The sequence below is a fragment of the Carettochelys insculpta genome, chromosome 3 (genome assembly GCF_033958435.1).
Source record: "Carettochelys insculpta isolate YL-2023 chromosome 3, ASM3395843v1, whole genome shotgun sequence".
In the NCBI taxonomy this organism is placed as follows: Eukaryota; Metazoa; Chordata; order Testudines; family Carettochelyidae; genus Carettochelys; species Carettochelys insculpta.
In genome coordinates, this window is record NC_134139.1 from 91,158,778 (window position 1) to 91,171,940 (window position 13,163).

The 13,163-nt window shown below is 38.9% G+C and overlaps 1 protein-coding gene across 1 annotated transcript in view; it reads left to right on the top strand.

Moving 5' to 3' along the window:
* The first annotated feature begins 1,255 nt into the window (after positions 1-1,255).
* The window catches only part of NOX3 (NADPH oxidase 3), a 61,191-nt gene continuing 49,283 nt past the window's right edge, over positions 1,256-13,163 (top strand). The window contains exons 1-5 of the mRNA XM_074988702.1: positions 1,256-1,300; positions 1,952-2,047; positions 2,249-2,359; positions 3,158-3,242; positions 9,156-9,301. Of these exons, the coding sequence (XP_074844803.1) occupies positions 1,256-1,300; positions 1,952-2,047; positions 2,249-2,359; positions 3,158-3,242; positions 9,156-9,301 (483 nt within the window). The remainder of the gene's footprint in view (positions 1,301-1,951; positions 2,048-2,248; positions 2,360-3,157; positions 3,243-9,155; positions 9,302-13,163) is intronic.

The window sequence follows — 13,163 nt, forward strand, 5'->3', positions numbered from 1 at the left end:
GACAGCTGCTCTATCATCACTGGAGGACTTCTTGTCAGTTCCTCACTGTGTGTGTGGCAAGGCCTCTGGCCTCCTCTACAGGGCATCAGGGCTTAGTCCACCCCATCACATAGCCACATTTTTAGGTACTTGGTTTGTTTTGCAGAAGTGCTGATGACTCAGAGCTGCACCCAAAGTCACCGAGAGTAGTACTTTAATGTATAAATGATATGTAATACTGAGTACACTGAAGGTCAGGCTTTTGGTGTCTCAAATTGGACACCCAAAATGCTTTTGACTTTAATTTCCCCATGCATCAGCTCCTCCTAATCAAAACAAAAAGCAGTGAAGTAGCACTTTAAAGAGTAGCAAAATGGTCTATTAGGTGAGCTTTCATGGGACAGACCCACTTCTTCAGACGAAAGCTCACCTAATAAACTATTTTGCTAGTCTTTAAAGTGCTACTTGACTGCTTTTGATAGACTAGCACGGCTTCCTCTCTGTTACTCCTCCTAATCTTGCAGGTTGTTATGGAAATAAATGTGTAAATGTTTGTGAAGTGGTTGGATCCTATATTGATGAGCACCCTAGAAAAGCCAACAAGGAAATCAATAATTTTGTACTCAGTGCAGAGTTTAAATAGGGCATGGGACTGCTAAATGAGCAGTGGTTGTGCTGTACTCTGACTAAAGCAGAAGTCTTATGGGAAAAAACAGTATTTCATTGTGTTATTAAGGTCTGTATCATAATATATAAGTCTGTATCATAGTACAAAGTGTCTACATTAAGGTTGTATCGGCAAATTTTATTCTGGCATTTCCTAACCTTTGCAACCATCAGGTTCGGTTAAAATAATTGTGTGTGTTTTAAGACATGTACAAAATCAATTTTCTATCCTGTTTGGTATTTTAACAAGTTGCATAATGAAGAATTATGTTAATGTTTGCTATGTTGGTTAAAGCCAACGTAGAATAATAAGTAAAGATAATTTAATAAAGTCAGCACTCATTTTTTTGTAAAATAACTTTTAAAAGAAGAATTACTGGACAATGATCAGCTTGGTATTTACACAGGTCATAAGGCGTGTCAGTTTGCTGATTTACTCATCGAAGGAAGTCCTTGATTAGAAATTCCTAAAGAGAGCTGCACCTCCCAGTAGGTGCTTATTAAGATCTAAAGACAAAAGCATTTAATAGAAAAGCTTGAGGAATGGACAGAGAACTGAGGCTCTAAGGCAAGAGTGAATTGCTCTTAGCATAAAAGAGTGACACTCAAGATGGGATGCTGGATTTTCAATGAAAGTCTGTCAGTTCTGTTATTAGTAAGTATCCCTTTAATAATAAAAATGCTAATTAAATATATTTAAGCATTTTAAGCTTGTTGAGGAGATTTTCTAGGGTTTGCTTACAGTAAATGCATGTGCAAAATGTAAAACCTATATAAAATATTCAACAACTTTTATAAGTAGCCTTTAAAACAATTTAATGTCTTGTATAATTTTAAGTCTATGCATTTTATTTCTCAGATTAATGGAATAGTGGTTAATAATCACATTTGAAATTGTGTTCTAAATAATTTTTCGTAACTTGTTTGTGCGAGGGAGTTCCCTCAGTGTCTCCAAATCTTTTCACTTCTGGAAGGTTGTTTTTGCCATTGTTGTTGTCTTTTGCAAACAGATATACTTCCATGCTAAGTCTTATACCTAGTTTCTACAAGTTCGCTATCTGACATTTACTATGTAATGATATGTGCTTTACTGGGAACTATAACCTGCATTTGGCAAATTACAGGTTTTGTCTAACATGTATTTTCCATTTCTGCCTTCTCTGCTCTTCTAGAGTAGTGTTTCATAGTGGTACTGAAGTACTTCCCAGGTCCTTCTAAAAGAATAATTACAATTATTTAATATGTAATAAAATGTCCAATATGGCATTAATCAGTCATTTTCTTCTACCCCCACTTTTTATTGTAGCTGGTGTGGCTGGGTTTGAACTTATATCTGTTTATTGACACATTCCACTGGTATGAAGAAGATGATGCTTACCTTTATACACGGGTTATGCTGGGTGTAAGTATAACTAAACTGCTAAGAACCTTCTTGTATTGGAATGTTGCAACTGGCATATTTTATTATCAACCTCTAATGTTCTATTTTTGCTGATCAGAGTATTTTTTTTTCAAATAGGAGACTTGCTTTTTAGTATATTTCCTTTATTTTTTAACCTCCTCCCAGATTTGTAATATAATTTTTATATCATTATGTGTACAGTCAGCACTGGCTTGGGCGAGAGCTTCTGCAACATGCCTTAATTTTAACTGCATGTTAATCCTGCTGCCAGTCAGTAGAAACCTTATTTCACTCGTAAGGGGAACAAGCATGGTAAGTACAGTTTTTGAAATACATGTATTCTCTTATTTCTATAGTTCATCAATATTATCCAAATAAAATATTTCAAAGGAATAGAACTGTTAGAAAAATCTGTGCATTTAGTTTTGAGTGGGGTGTGGTTTTTTTTTTGGATATAATGTTATTATATGCTCATGATTAAAAGGAGACTATTTACAGTATTGAGGCAACACTATTTAGGGCAAGATTCTGCATAATACTCATGGTGTGAAGTGTTCTCTATGTATATAAGAACAAAGTAAACTGTGACAGCGTAAGGAAGGACTATGGGAAACTCAACTTACTTTAATGGAGAACGTTGCTGTATTTCCAACATGTTACTCCTATCTAGTAGCAAGATAAAGGCCAAAGTGAGGAACACATAGGTGGAATCTCATTATTTCAATGAACGTTGATACTCTCACATAATCACATGATTCCAGGAGACCAGGATTTAAGGGGGAAAAAAAGCAAACGTTTATACACTTGCATTAAAATCACAGGAGCTAGCAAAATTGTGCTAATGTGCACATCCTCTGTGTACTGCACTTATATGAACAGGGCCTTACTCAATAATTGATTTCTGCCATTAAGCACCCTGCCCCCCAAATGTACCTAATTCCTGTTATAATTACTTGAATAGCTTATATCACTATGTTGCATGCAATTGCCTGATTCAAAAAAAATTGCCACTGAACTCAATACCCCCTCGCCTTCCATGCGTGAGTTGGAAATAGTAAATTGAGTTAACCATGAGATTTGTAAAATGGGTTTTGTATTTTTTTTGCCAAGTGTTGTGCAAGAACCCTGAGGAGACAACTTGACAAAAATCTCACGTTTCACAAGATAGTTGCCTGTGGAATAGCTGTGAATGCAGGTAAGTTTCCTGTTTTGTTCTGGTTTATCTTTCAATTGTCAATTAGTAATTATATAGTGATTCTGAAACCTCATGTTGTTTTAATTTCTCTGTGCCACTCGCCTGTCTCACCAGGAGGGGGAACTTGATAGAATCACCAGTGAAGGAAGGGGGACACCTGCTAATGGACAAGGGTAGCTCCTTCTGCTTGCAGTTTCTGGCACCGGTTGGCCAGCTGGGAGTATTAGGGTGCTGATTTCCCTACTATCAGCTTCCATCCCCTGCAGGTTCTCATAAGTATTAGCTGAGTTTGCAGCAAAACAGCTCTCATGATAGAGGACCCCATAAGCTATGTCATTTGATTCAGAATCATAGAGTATGTGTCTATAGTGATAGAAACCGCGCTCAGAAGTTCACAGTAATGTTACGGTGGGATCAAGTTTTTACCCCAGAACCCTCATTAAGCTGATGGTTAGTGAAGGGATAGCTTTAAACTAAGAGGTGGCTAGAAGACACAATATTAGTAAGGGAGGTTCTCTGTATATGAAGGATCTGCTTTCCTATGCATTTATCTGGCATTAACGTTTCCATGGAAGGAAAGCAGAATATGGAACCAGGATTCTCCACTGAGAGCTGAATTTTAACTTTCAGATGTAATGTTAAAGTAGTCAGACGGGAATGGAGAAGAGGTGGAATATGCATTTTACAACATACTAGGATAAGTTGTTTATCTGTTGTGCCCACTCATACACACAGAGTATCAGAGCTCTTTTTCAGCATACAGCGTGTTGCTAGAGAATGAAACATTGTTTTCCTGTAATTAGCAAATCAACCCAGGACTGTAAATCAACCAAATTTTATTTGGGCTATAATTTCTGTTATACTCCACAATAGGAGTGAAACTGCACTGTCGAATATGCCTTTTTTTTTAGTTTAGTTTATCTTTCATATTAGTGTAAAAATGTTTGCTAGTGTATTAAACTGGACGTTTCTGGAAATGCAAATTTATCAGAAAAGGGATTACTTCATAATTTGAGTAATCCCAGAGACTTTAACCCAGAAGCTGATGTCAAGTGCCAGAAAGAGCCAGTACTTAATCCTGTCTGTCTGTAGGTAGAAACCAGAGGAATATTTCCGCAGAGAAAGGGAATAACCAACTGATAATGAAATTGAAAAAAGAAAATATCAAAACAAAAGGACATCTGAATAGTACAACATCACAACTTATATGAACTCAGGTTTCCTTTTAAAAACAAGAGAGAGAACCATTTTCTTTGGGAAATACAGAGTTCATAATGATATCCTTTGTATAAAGAAGGCCCAAAAACTCAGCTGATTAAATTACAAAAATAGATGCTACAGAAAATTCCTGATTAAATATTTATTTTAGATCTGTACATTGTATAGAAAATTACATTTCTCTGTTTATACTCTAAGCTTTTGCCCACAAGTATGATCAGCTTTTCGGTATACAAAGAGAACTGAAATACTTCAGGCACAAATTAAATTATTTTTGTATGATAAAAAGCCTTAGGTACAGTACCTCCATAAGCAATCAAGTGCCATGCAAGATTAGAAATCAGAATTTTTCAAGTTAGTTGTAACAACTACATCAACAACTAATTATTTTTATGGTTCCACATAGGGTTAATGATTTTAGCTAGTAAGAAGGTAAACTGATTTCAATTCAAAGCACTGAGCTTGATATCTGCACAATATAAATTTGTAGATAACTTTTTTTAAAATAAAATAAAATATCACAAGTATTTGTCTCTATTTTTAAATTATTTTAGCACTTTCACTTACTAGCATGCTAAAGATAATCAGCAATATTATTAACATTCTTTACTATCTTACTTCTCAAACAGTCAACTAGTTTGGCTGAGGTTTTTGTGGTCTTGGGAAAGAATACCTGTAGCTAAGTCTCCATACAATAGACCTCCCCCCAAGATACTGCTCTCAATTTGTTTGTATCTCAGCTTAATGACACTTTGAATGGCAGGGACCTGGCGCCTGGGTCCAGGCTACCAGAAGTCAGCTCCCTGACATTCAGAGGGGTGGGAAACTGACCAGGTGCTACACTGGCCAGTTTCCCAGCTCCTGTCGGGGTGGCAGAAGTGAGGGGAACGAAGAGTCAGAAACCACCCTACCAAGAGTGAGGAAACTGCTCCTCTCAGGTGCGGCAGCCTGACTCTTGGACAGTATCCCCTTTCCTGTGAGAAATGGGCAGCCCAGAACTGCTGGCAGGAGCTGGGAAACTGATCAGCACATGAGATAGAGGTCAATTCTGGTCTCTCTGCCCCCAGCCCCTAATGCGGCTCAGTTCCTGGCTCAGCTGCTGGCCTCTCAGGCACCTCCCTCCTTCCACTGGCCCATCAAGGATCTGGGCCACAGCAAAGCTACTGGCCACTGGCCCAGCTTCCCATGCTGCCATGTCATTCCACCAGGCTCCCAGCTGCTGGCTCCACTTCTGGATCGGCCCCTCTGGCTCTGCTCCCAGACCGCTGCCGAGGCTCTGGGCCACCAGCCTCCCCGGGCTGGCTACCCTCTCAGCTAGGCTCCCAACTGCCAGGTCCTCAGCCACCAAACTCTTAGCTCCACTCCCTTTCCCACCCGCCACCTAGCTGCCAGGCTCTCTAGTCCAGGTACTTTCCAATAGGACCACGGATGTTGCCAGAGAGGTTCAACCTGTATTTATAAATATTGCCGTAGCCATCTCTTTTAAAAAAAACATGAAATCTGGAACTAGAGAGTCATAATACTAGTGCTGGTTTCAAAGACAGTGCCTTTTTGTGCCAGTACTCGCCAGTACTCAGTACTGGCACCTTGGCCACCCCAGCTATGGAAGTGGGTGGGAGGCAGGGAGCCAGCTGAGTACAGTCTCCTCTTTTGCTTAAAAAAAAAGAGTGTTTAAAGGTATCCTACAAAGAAAAAGAGTCCTCCCGGAAAAACTGAGGAAGATACGCTTCTATAGTCCCAGTATTTCTGAGGCCAGTATCAGGCAAAGTTTGCACTAGCCTCACCTTTATCATAAAGTGAAATTTTAAATTGAAAAAACCATTAATAAAAAGAACAAAAAAACCCTCCAAAATTGAGACTGTATGGAATTTGGTATCAAAAGATATCCAATCAGCTGCCTGGCTTCTTACATGTATGTGTTGTTTGTATTACCCAGGTGAATATTATATACTAAAAGGTATTATTTTGATTTTTCTTGGCATTTAAAATGAACAATCTGTGACAGCAGAAAGCAGGGTAAATGATGCTGCCACAAAACTTAGTTTGCGGAAGCATTTACAGATTTATACAAGACTACTGACTTGGTGAGGTTACAAAGGACAAGATTTTGACCCTTTGATTTTATAATAGTGAGACTACCAAGAGAGTTAATTAGTAGCAACTTACTCCAAAATCATGATTATCCTAGGCAGGCATGCAGAAAGAGAGAGATAAGCACATGCCGTCAGATAAGCACATGCAATTTCTGTTTAGTTCAATGAGAGGAATGCATGCTTCACTGACAGCAGAATTGGTTGACTACGACTAAATTGACCAGACTTACAAGAATGTAATTAAATTACATTTCTCTTTGTTCTTTGTTATTTTTTAAAATAATAGCACTTTAATAGCAGCTATTTTCCCTTTTTTGTCCCCACAATAAAAGCATGTGATTTGAACTCAGTTGTAGACAGATTAAAAACATAAAAGCTAGTATTACTACTCTTTCATATTGTTTCTAAGGTTCAAGGTATTACTAATAAAAAGGCCTGATCCTTCAGCCCATACCCAAGGCAAAGTTCCCACTGATATCAAAGGATATTTTGCTTGCATAAGGACTGTAGAATTTCACCCACAGTGTATATTTACTATGAGTGATGGGAAAATATCGATAACAATAAATTATAGATGAAGTATTCTATGCTATGTACCCATATAATATACTAAGAGCAATTAAAAATGCCCATACATTTTAGGAATGTGTATGGTGGCTTTTGAAATACTTAGCAAACTCCACAACCTGTCAGTCTAAAGAAACTTGTCAAAATGCACTATAAAGAGTTAAAATGTTTTAACTAATGGCAAGGTATCTGAGGCCAGACTCTTGAGTTTGCTATATCTATTGTACATTAAATGAACCACACTGAAAATGGAATTAGATGTTCATGTTATTCTTGCTAGGCTGCTATAATTCACTTTGAGATTGAATTTTTTTCCTTTTAGTGGCATACAAAAAATTATAAGAAGCACAAATCTAACAAAACTCAGGCCAGTGTTTACGATCATAAGAGACTTGGGGAAACCAACATTCTGAATGCACTTGTTTGAATTTAATTTTTTATTTTTTTCAGTGTAGGATTTTATTTTGTATGTTAACTTCTTCCACAAAGTAACTTTCAGAAAATCTAGCTCATGCTAGAACACTGATGTTCTACTTGTCAGGTACAAGTTGGAATGATTGTCACCCACTAGAAAGTTAAAAATTTCAGATCTACGTAGATTTCTTAGTAAGGCCAAAAGTTGTTAAACTGGTAATATGTGTTTGCATTGGCAATAGAACTCTGATTATGGAAGAAGAAAGAAATACTGCTCTGCTGATACCAAGTAACATTTTTACAATGATTAGAGCAGAATATCATAGATAAATTGTCCTGGAAATGTATTGTTTTCTTGTTCACAGAGAGGCCATATCTTCCGACAAAACTTCTGTCTGCACTTGCATAAATGGACACTGAAAAATTGTTTTTGGGCATTACTCCCAGTAAAATTGGGGGTATGATAGTCATCCTTAAGAGACCCTTAAAATTGGCCTATTGAGCACTGTGGTGAAGACTGTTGGTTTGTAAAATCAGCCTAAGACCCTTAAATTCGATTTTATTTCCTAGTGTAGATCAGGCCTGCCTGTCCAGACTTCTATTGTCTGAATAGATAACACTGTATGAGATCTCACTATAAATTCAAAAAAACAAAACTACCTTTCTAACTTTTTATAGTCTAGTTGTTGCCTTTTGGCACAGGCCTGAATAAGAAATGGTACCTAATCGCACTAGCAGCTGGTATTGTGCCTCAGTGACATCTGTCTGAGGCACCATTCCTCTAGCGCCCTGTGTTTGTGCTAATGGATGGGTATGGAAGTTGCTGTAGTCTATCAAGCGTACATTCCATTCCCAGGCAAGTTCAGTCAGCTCTGGTGGTGTAAAGATGGAGCTATGGCCTCTCCTGCTCTTTCCACAGTGCTAGAGCTACAATATGGACATCTTTATTAATACCCATCTCTTACACAGCCCTTTTCAGCAGTAGATGTCAAAGCACTGCATAATCTGTAATGTGCCTCACAATACCTCCATCAGAAAAGAAAGTGCTACTATCTCCTTTTGTACCCAAGGAGAATTGAGGCTTTACGAAACTTGACCAAGACCATGCCAGACGTCTATAGCAGATGAGGGTTTCCCAAGCCTTAGTGCTAGGTCCTTAAGCAGTGGACAAGTCCTCCTCCAGCACTGCATTGGGTATTATTCCCATGTGCATCTATATTAAACCAGGACACATCCTCCCCTTTAATGAATTAAATGGGGATTTAAATTATTCTAGCTTAATTTAGCATTGGAAATCCAGGGCACATACCATCATCCCACTTCTCAAGAGCACCTTCTCTGGCACCAAAAGTTGAAGGGCAGTAGATTTTGGAACATGGGAAATGACATCATTGGGGCCACAAACATGGGAAGATTATGTTGACGTTATTCCATTTTATACTTTGAACATAACCAGTTACCATGTATTACACACTGACCAAAGTCTGTTTTGTTCTTGATTACTATGTAAAGATCTTAACTGACAGAGAGCCTTTTAAAATGTTTCATGTTATAGCTAATATAATTGGTGCTAACATGTACGACTTTAACTTTAATTTGCATAACTGTTTCCTTCAAACAGTCATCCATATAGTTGCACATCTGGTCAACATAGAGCGATATCACATAAGTCAATCGAAGGAAGCAGGGGGGTTACGGAATAAACTTTCTGGCATTGGCGAAACTCCAAATGAAAGCTACTTGAATCCAATCAGAAACTATGAAGTGGTAAGTTGTCATTAGGTGCTTGTTGGTTTTCCTCATCTGAAAAATTGCAGTCTGCAGATCCTTTAGATGATAAAACAAAGCTAGCAGAGGCTGTTGAAGATTTACTTGAATTTCAGCTGAAAACTATATGTAAGAAATGCAATTTTAAGGTTTTCCAGTTCAGAGAAATGTTTGCTATTTTAATTAGTTTAGGAAGGAGATGTGTGCAATGTGGATGATGAGTTTAATGCTTAGTTGAAAATGTAATAAACTTGTAAGCTGTTGACATGTGAAATATGGCTAAATACCTCTGATCAGAAAAAGAGAAACAATGTCTTAAATTTTAAAAGCCCAATCAGAGTACAATGACATTTTTTTCAGAACTGGGGTTAGACACTCCCTGTGGGTGTGCAAGGTTCCTTTAATCTGGGACTGGATTCTATTCATTAATTTGTGTACATGAGGAGTTAATTTCATTGAATGGTGAACTTACTCTTGATGGTATATCAGTGTGACCAAGATCTATTTTTTACTCAGTGAGTGAAAGCTTCAGTTAGTTAATTTTATTTTTAAGGTTATTACTTTAGACCATAGATTACACTAATGTTGTTTGCTTGCTTGTGTATACCGTCATATACTTCAAATATAATGAGAATTTTAGGCTCTCAGTAGATAGCTGGTAATGGGGGGGAAAGGTATGCAAATAGAAGGTGGAAGGGCTTGCATAAATATATGTATTTGCATTGTTTTGCAAGTGTAAAGTTATGATAGTGTATTATTTTTAACTTACAAAAGGTGACTATTTCATCTGCCCAAAAATCAAGTCTCAGACACATGAAGCAAATAAAAAAACTATGCCACTTGCATCAAAATCTTGAATATACGTGGTCTTGACTGGAAAGTTGGCATGTTAGCCAGATCTCTCATGCACAGGGAGAAAGAAATTTTTAGAGTTTGGTGCCTTTGCTGGGACACCATACATGCAGTCACTAGATGCACACTGTTGAGTTCACCACTGACAACAGAGGAAGTGTTTGTAAGTTTTAAAGGGGGCCCAGTCCCTTCTGGTGGTTTCCTTCCGTTGTTTCTGTGGTCTAGTCTCCCAAATACAGGCAGATAGATTTCCTTATGTCTTTTCCAAACTTTTCAAATAATATATTTGCCTGGCATTTACTTTGTAACTAACCTTTTGATGTATAGTGTTACATTTATTTTATTGCCCATGTGCATCTGTCTGTACGTTCTGAATAAGTCTGCCCTTCTGAATAAAAGCAAACAAAGGATTCCTTCTACTTTTTTAGAATAAAGTTCTGATAGCAGTAATTCACGTATTCTTTTCAGCTTAGTTATGCCCCTGCAGTAGCAGCATATGAAGAGTCTTTGACATTTTTCATTGTTTCATCTCACCATTCAAACTAACCACAGTAGTGTAAATGGTCGAAATGTCACCTAGATCAATCCTGTTAACATGTAATAGGATCTGAACATATTCATCAAAGGTACCTATTTGAAAATGTACTCTGTGCTGTCAAGAGAGAGGGTTTAGTTCTAAAAATGGCACTGTGGAACTTATTACCTCTCCAGCACTTCCATATCAAATAAGTTCACTTTACAAGTAAAAATATGTTTTTTTTTTCCTAACTTCTATCAGTACAAAGTCAAGTTGGGATCTTGAAGTCAAACTTGATTCTTTCATTCTTGTACACCATCCATGGGAATAAAGGTTCTTCAGGCTCAATTAGACCGTCCATGATGCTATTTAAAAATAGTTACTTATCATGCGGTATCTGTTGTTCTTTCAGATGTGTTGTACACATGCACATTCCACTGTAGGTATGTGTGTGCACCAGTACATTTGACTCTGATTTGGCAGCAGTAGCACTCAGAGGCATATGCACCCCTATCTCTTCATGATCTCAGGCAAGGGATGACTTCCTTCATCTCCTGTCATGAATTCCAAAGTAGAGGAAAGGTTGTCAGAGCTGTGAAATATATGTACTCAGAGCACATCTCAAAGAACAAGAGTTACTACAGGGTAAATAACTTGTTTTCCCCTCCTTTGAAAATTTGTGCCTCTGTACATCCCATTGATATGCCTTCCAGCAGTTCCTTTGGATGTAAAGGGACTTTGGATCATCTGAAGTGGGATCACAGCACCAACTTGCCAAAGCTGGCATCATCAGGAAAGGTCTCAGTGGCCGTGTCTACACTAGCCCCAAACTTCGAAATGGCCACGCAAATGGCCATTTCGAAGTTTACTAATGAAGTGCTGAAATGCATATTCAGCGCTTCATTAGCATGTGGGTGGCCGCGGCACTTTGAAATTGACGTGGCTCGCCGCCGCGCGGCTCGTCCCGATGGGGCTCCTTTTCGAAAGGACCCCGCCTACTTCGAAGTCCCCTTATTCCCATGAGCAGATGGGAATAAAGGGACTTTGAAGTAGGCGGGGTCCTTTCGAAAAGGAACCCCATCGGGACGAGCCGCGTCAATTTCGAAGTGCCGTGGCCGCCCGCATGCTAATGAAGCGCTGAATATGCATTTCAGCGCTTCATTAGTAAACTTCGAAATGGCCATTTGCCTGGCCATTTTGAAGTTTGGGGCTAGTGTAGACATAGCCAGTGAGTGGCATTCTATGTAAAGAATGTATGCACAGTCCACATTGTTGCCCTGCATATATGACCTATTGGGTATTACTCAGGGGAAGGGGCAGAGGAATGTAGGCTCATCCTAGTCTACCAGATTCCAACCCAGGTGCCTAAGAAGCCATAAAATTCCCTGTTAATTATCAGCCTGTAGCACATAAGGCATCTCTTTGTCTGGCAGTGTGCCAGTCAGTCTCCATGGTCAGCTGGTATTCCATAGCATACCCTGGGTTCACAATCCTAGCTCCCTCAAAATTCCTGGTTCCTCTGCCAGAGACTGCAATACCTGTTCTTTCTCCTCCTCTGCCAGTCCCAACTGAACTGCACTGCCTCCTTGTATGCACAGCAGGCATGAGAGGTGAGGTCGAGTTTGGCCCACTTGGCCCCAACACATGCTGACATAGTGGAATGAGCTTTGGTCGAGCAAACAGTTATTCTTGTTGGAAGACAGACCTTAGTGATGTTGTAACAGAGCTTGATATAGTCAGTGACCCAGTGTGAGATTCACTCAGATGAGACAACATAGCTTACAAAGAGCTGGGATGAAGTCCTGAACAATCTAGTCCATGTAAAAAAGCCTGGGCTCGATCCGAGTTATAGAGAGCCTCTTCAGTCTCGGACACATGGAGTTTCAAGAAAAGTATCATATGCTTAATTGTCTTATATAGGAGGAGTGCTGGCAATAACTTTTGCATAAATTTAGGATGTGGCCTAAAGGACACCTTATCCAGTTACAGGACAATAAAATGATGGTAAGCTACTGGAAACTATTGCCACCAAAAAACTCAGTCTTCAAAGACAATAAAAGTCATATCCATAGATGTGAGGGAGCTCCTACCAGTTTGAAAAGCACTGGTTTCAATATCAAGTGGGTACTGGATCAGAAACAGGAACGTGAACGTTGACCACACCTAGGTGATCATGATGATCCCAACTGAATTTTAAGTCTACGAATCTAAAAGAAAAAATGGAAACATTGTCTATTCAAAGATGTAATGTAGGAAAGAAGCCAGTTGAACTCTGAGAACTATTTGAAAGGCCTAATGATTTGAGATGCAAGAGATAATACAATATGGCTGTGTCTACACTAGCCAAAAACTTGGAAATGGCCATGCAAATGGCCATTTTGAAGTTTACTAATGGAGCGCTGAAATACGTATTCAGCGCCTCATTAGCATGCGGGCAGCTGCGGCACTTCGAAATTGACGTGGCTCGCCGCCGTGTGGCTCATCCAGATGGGG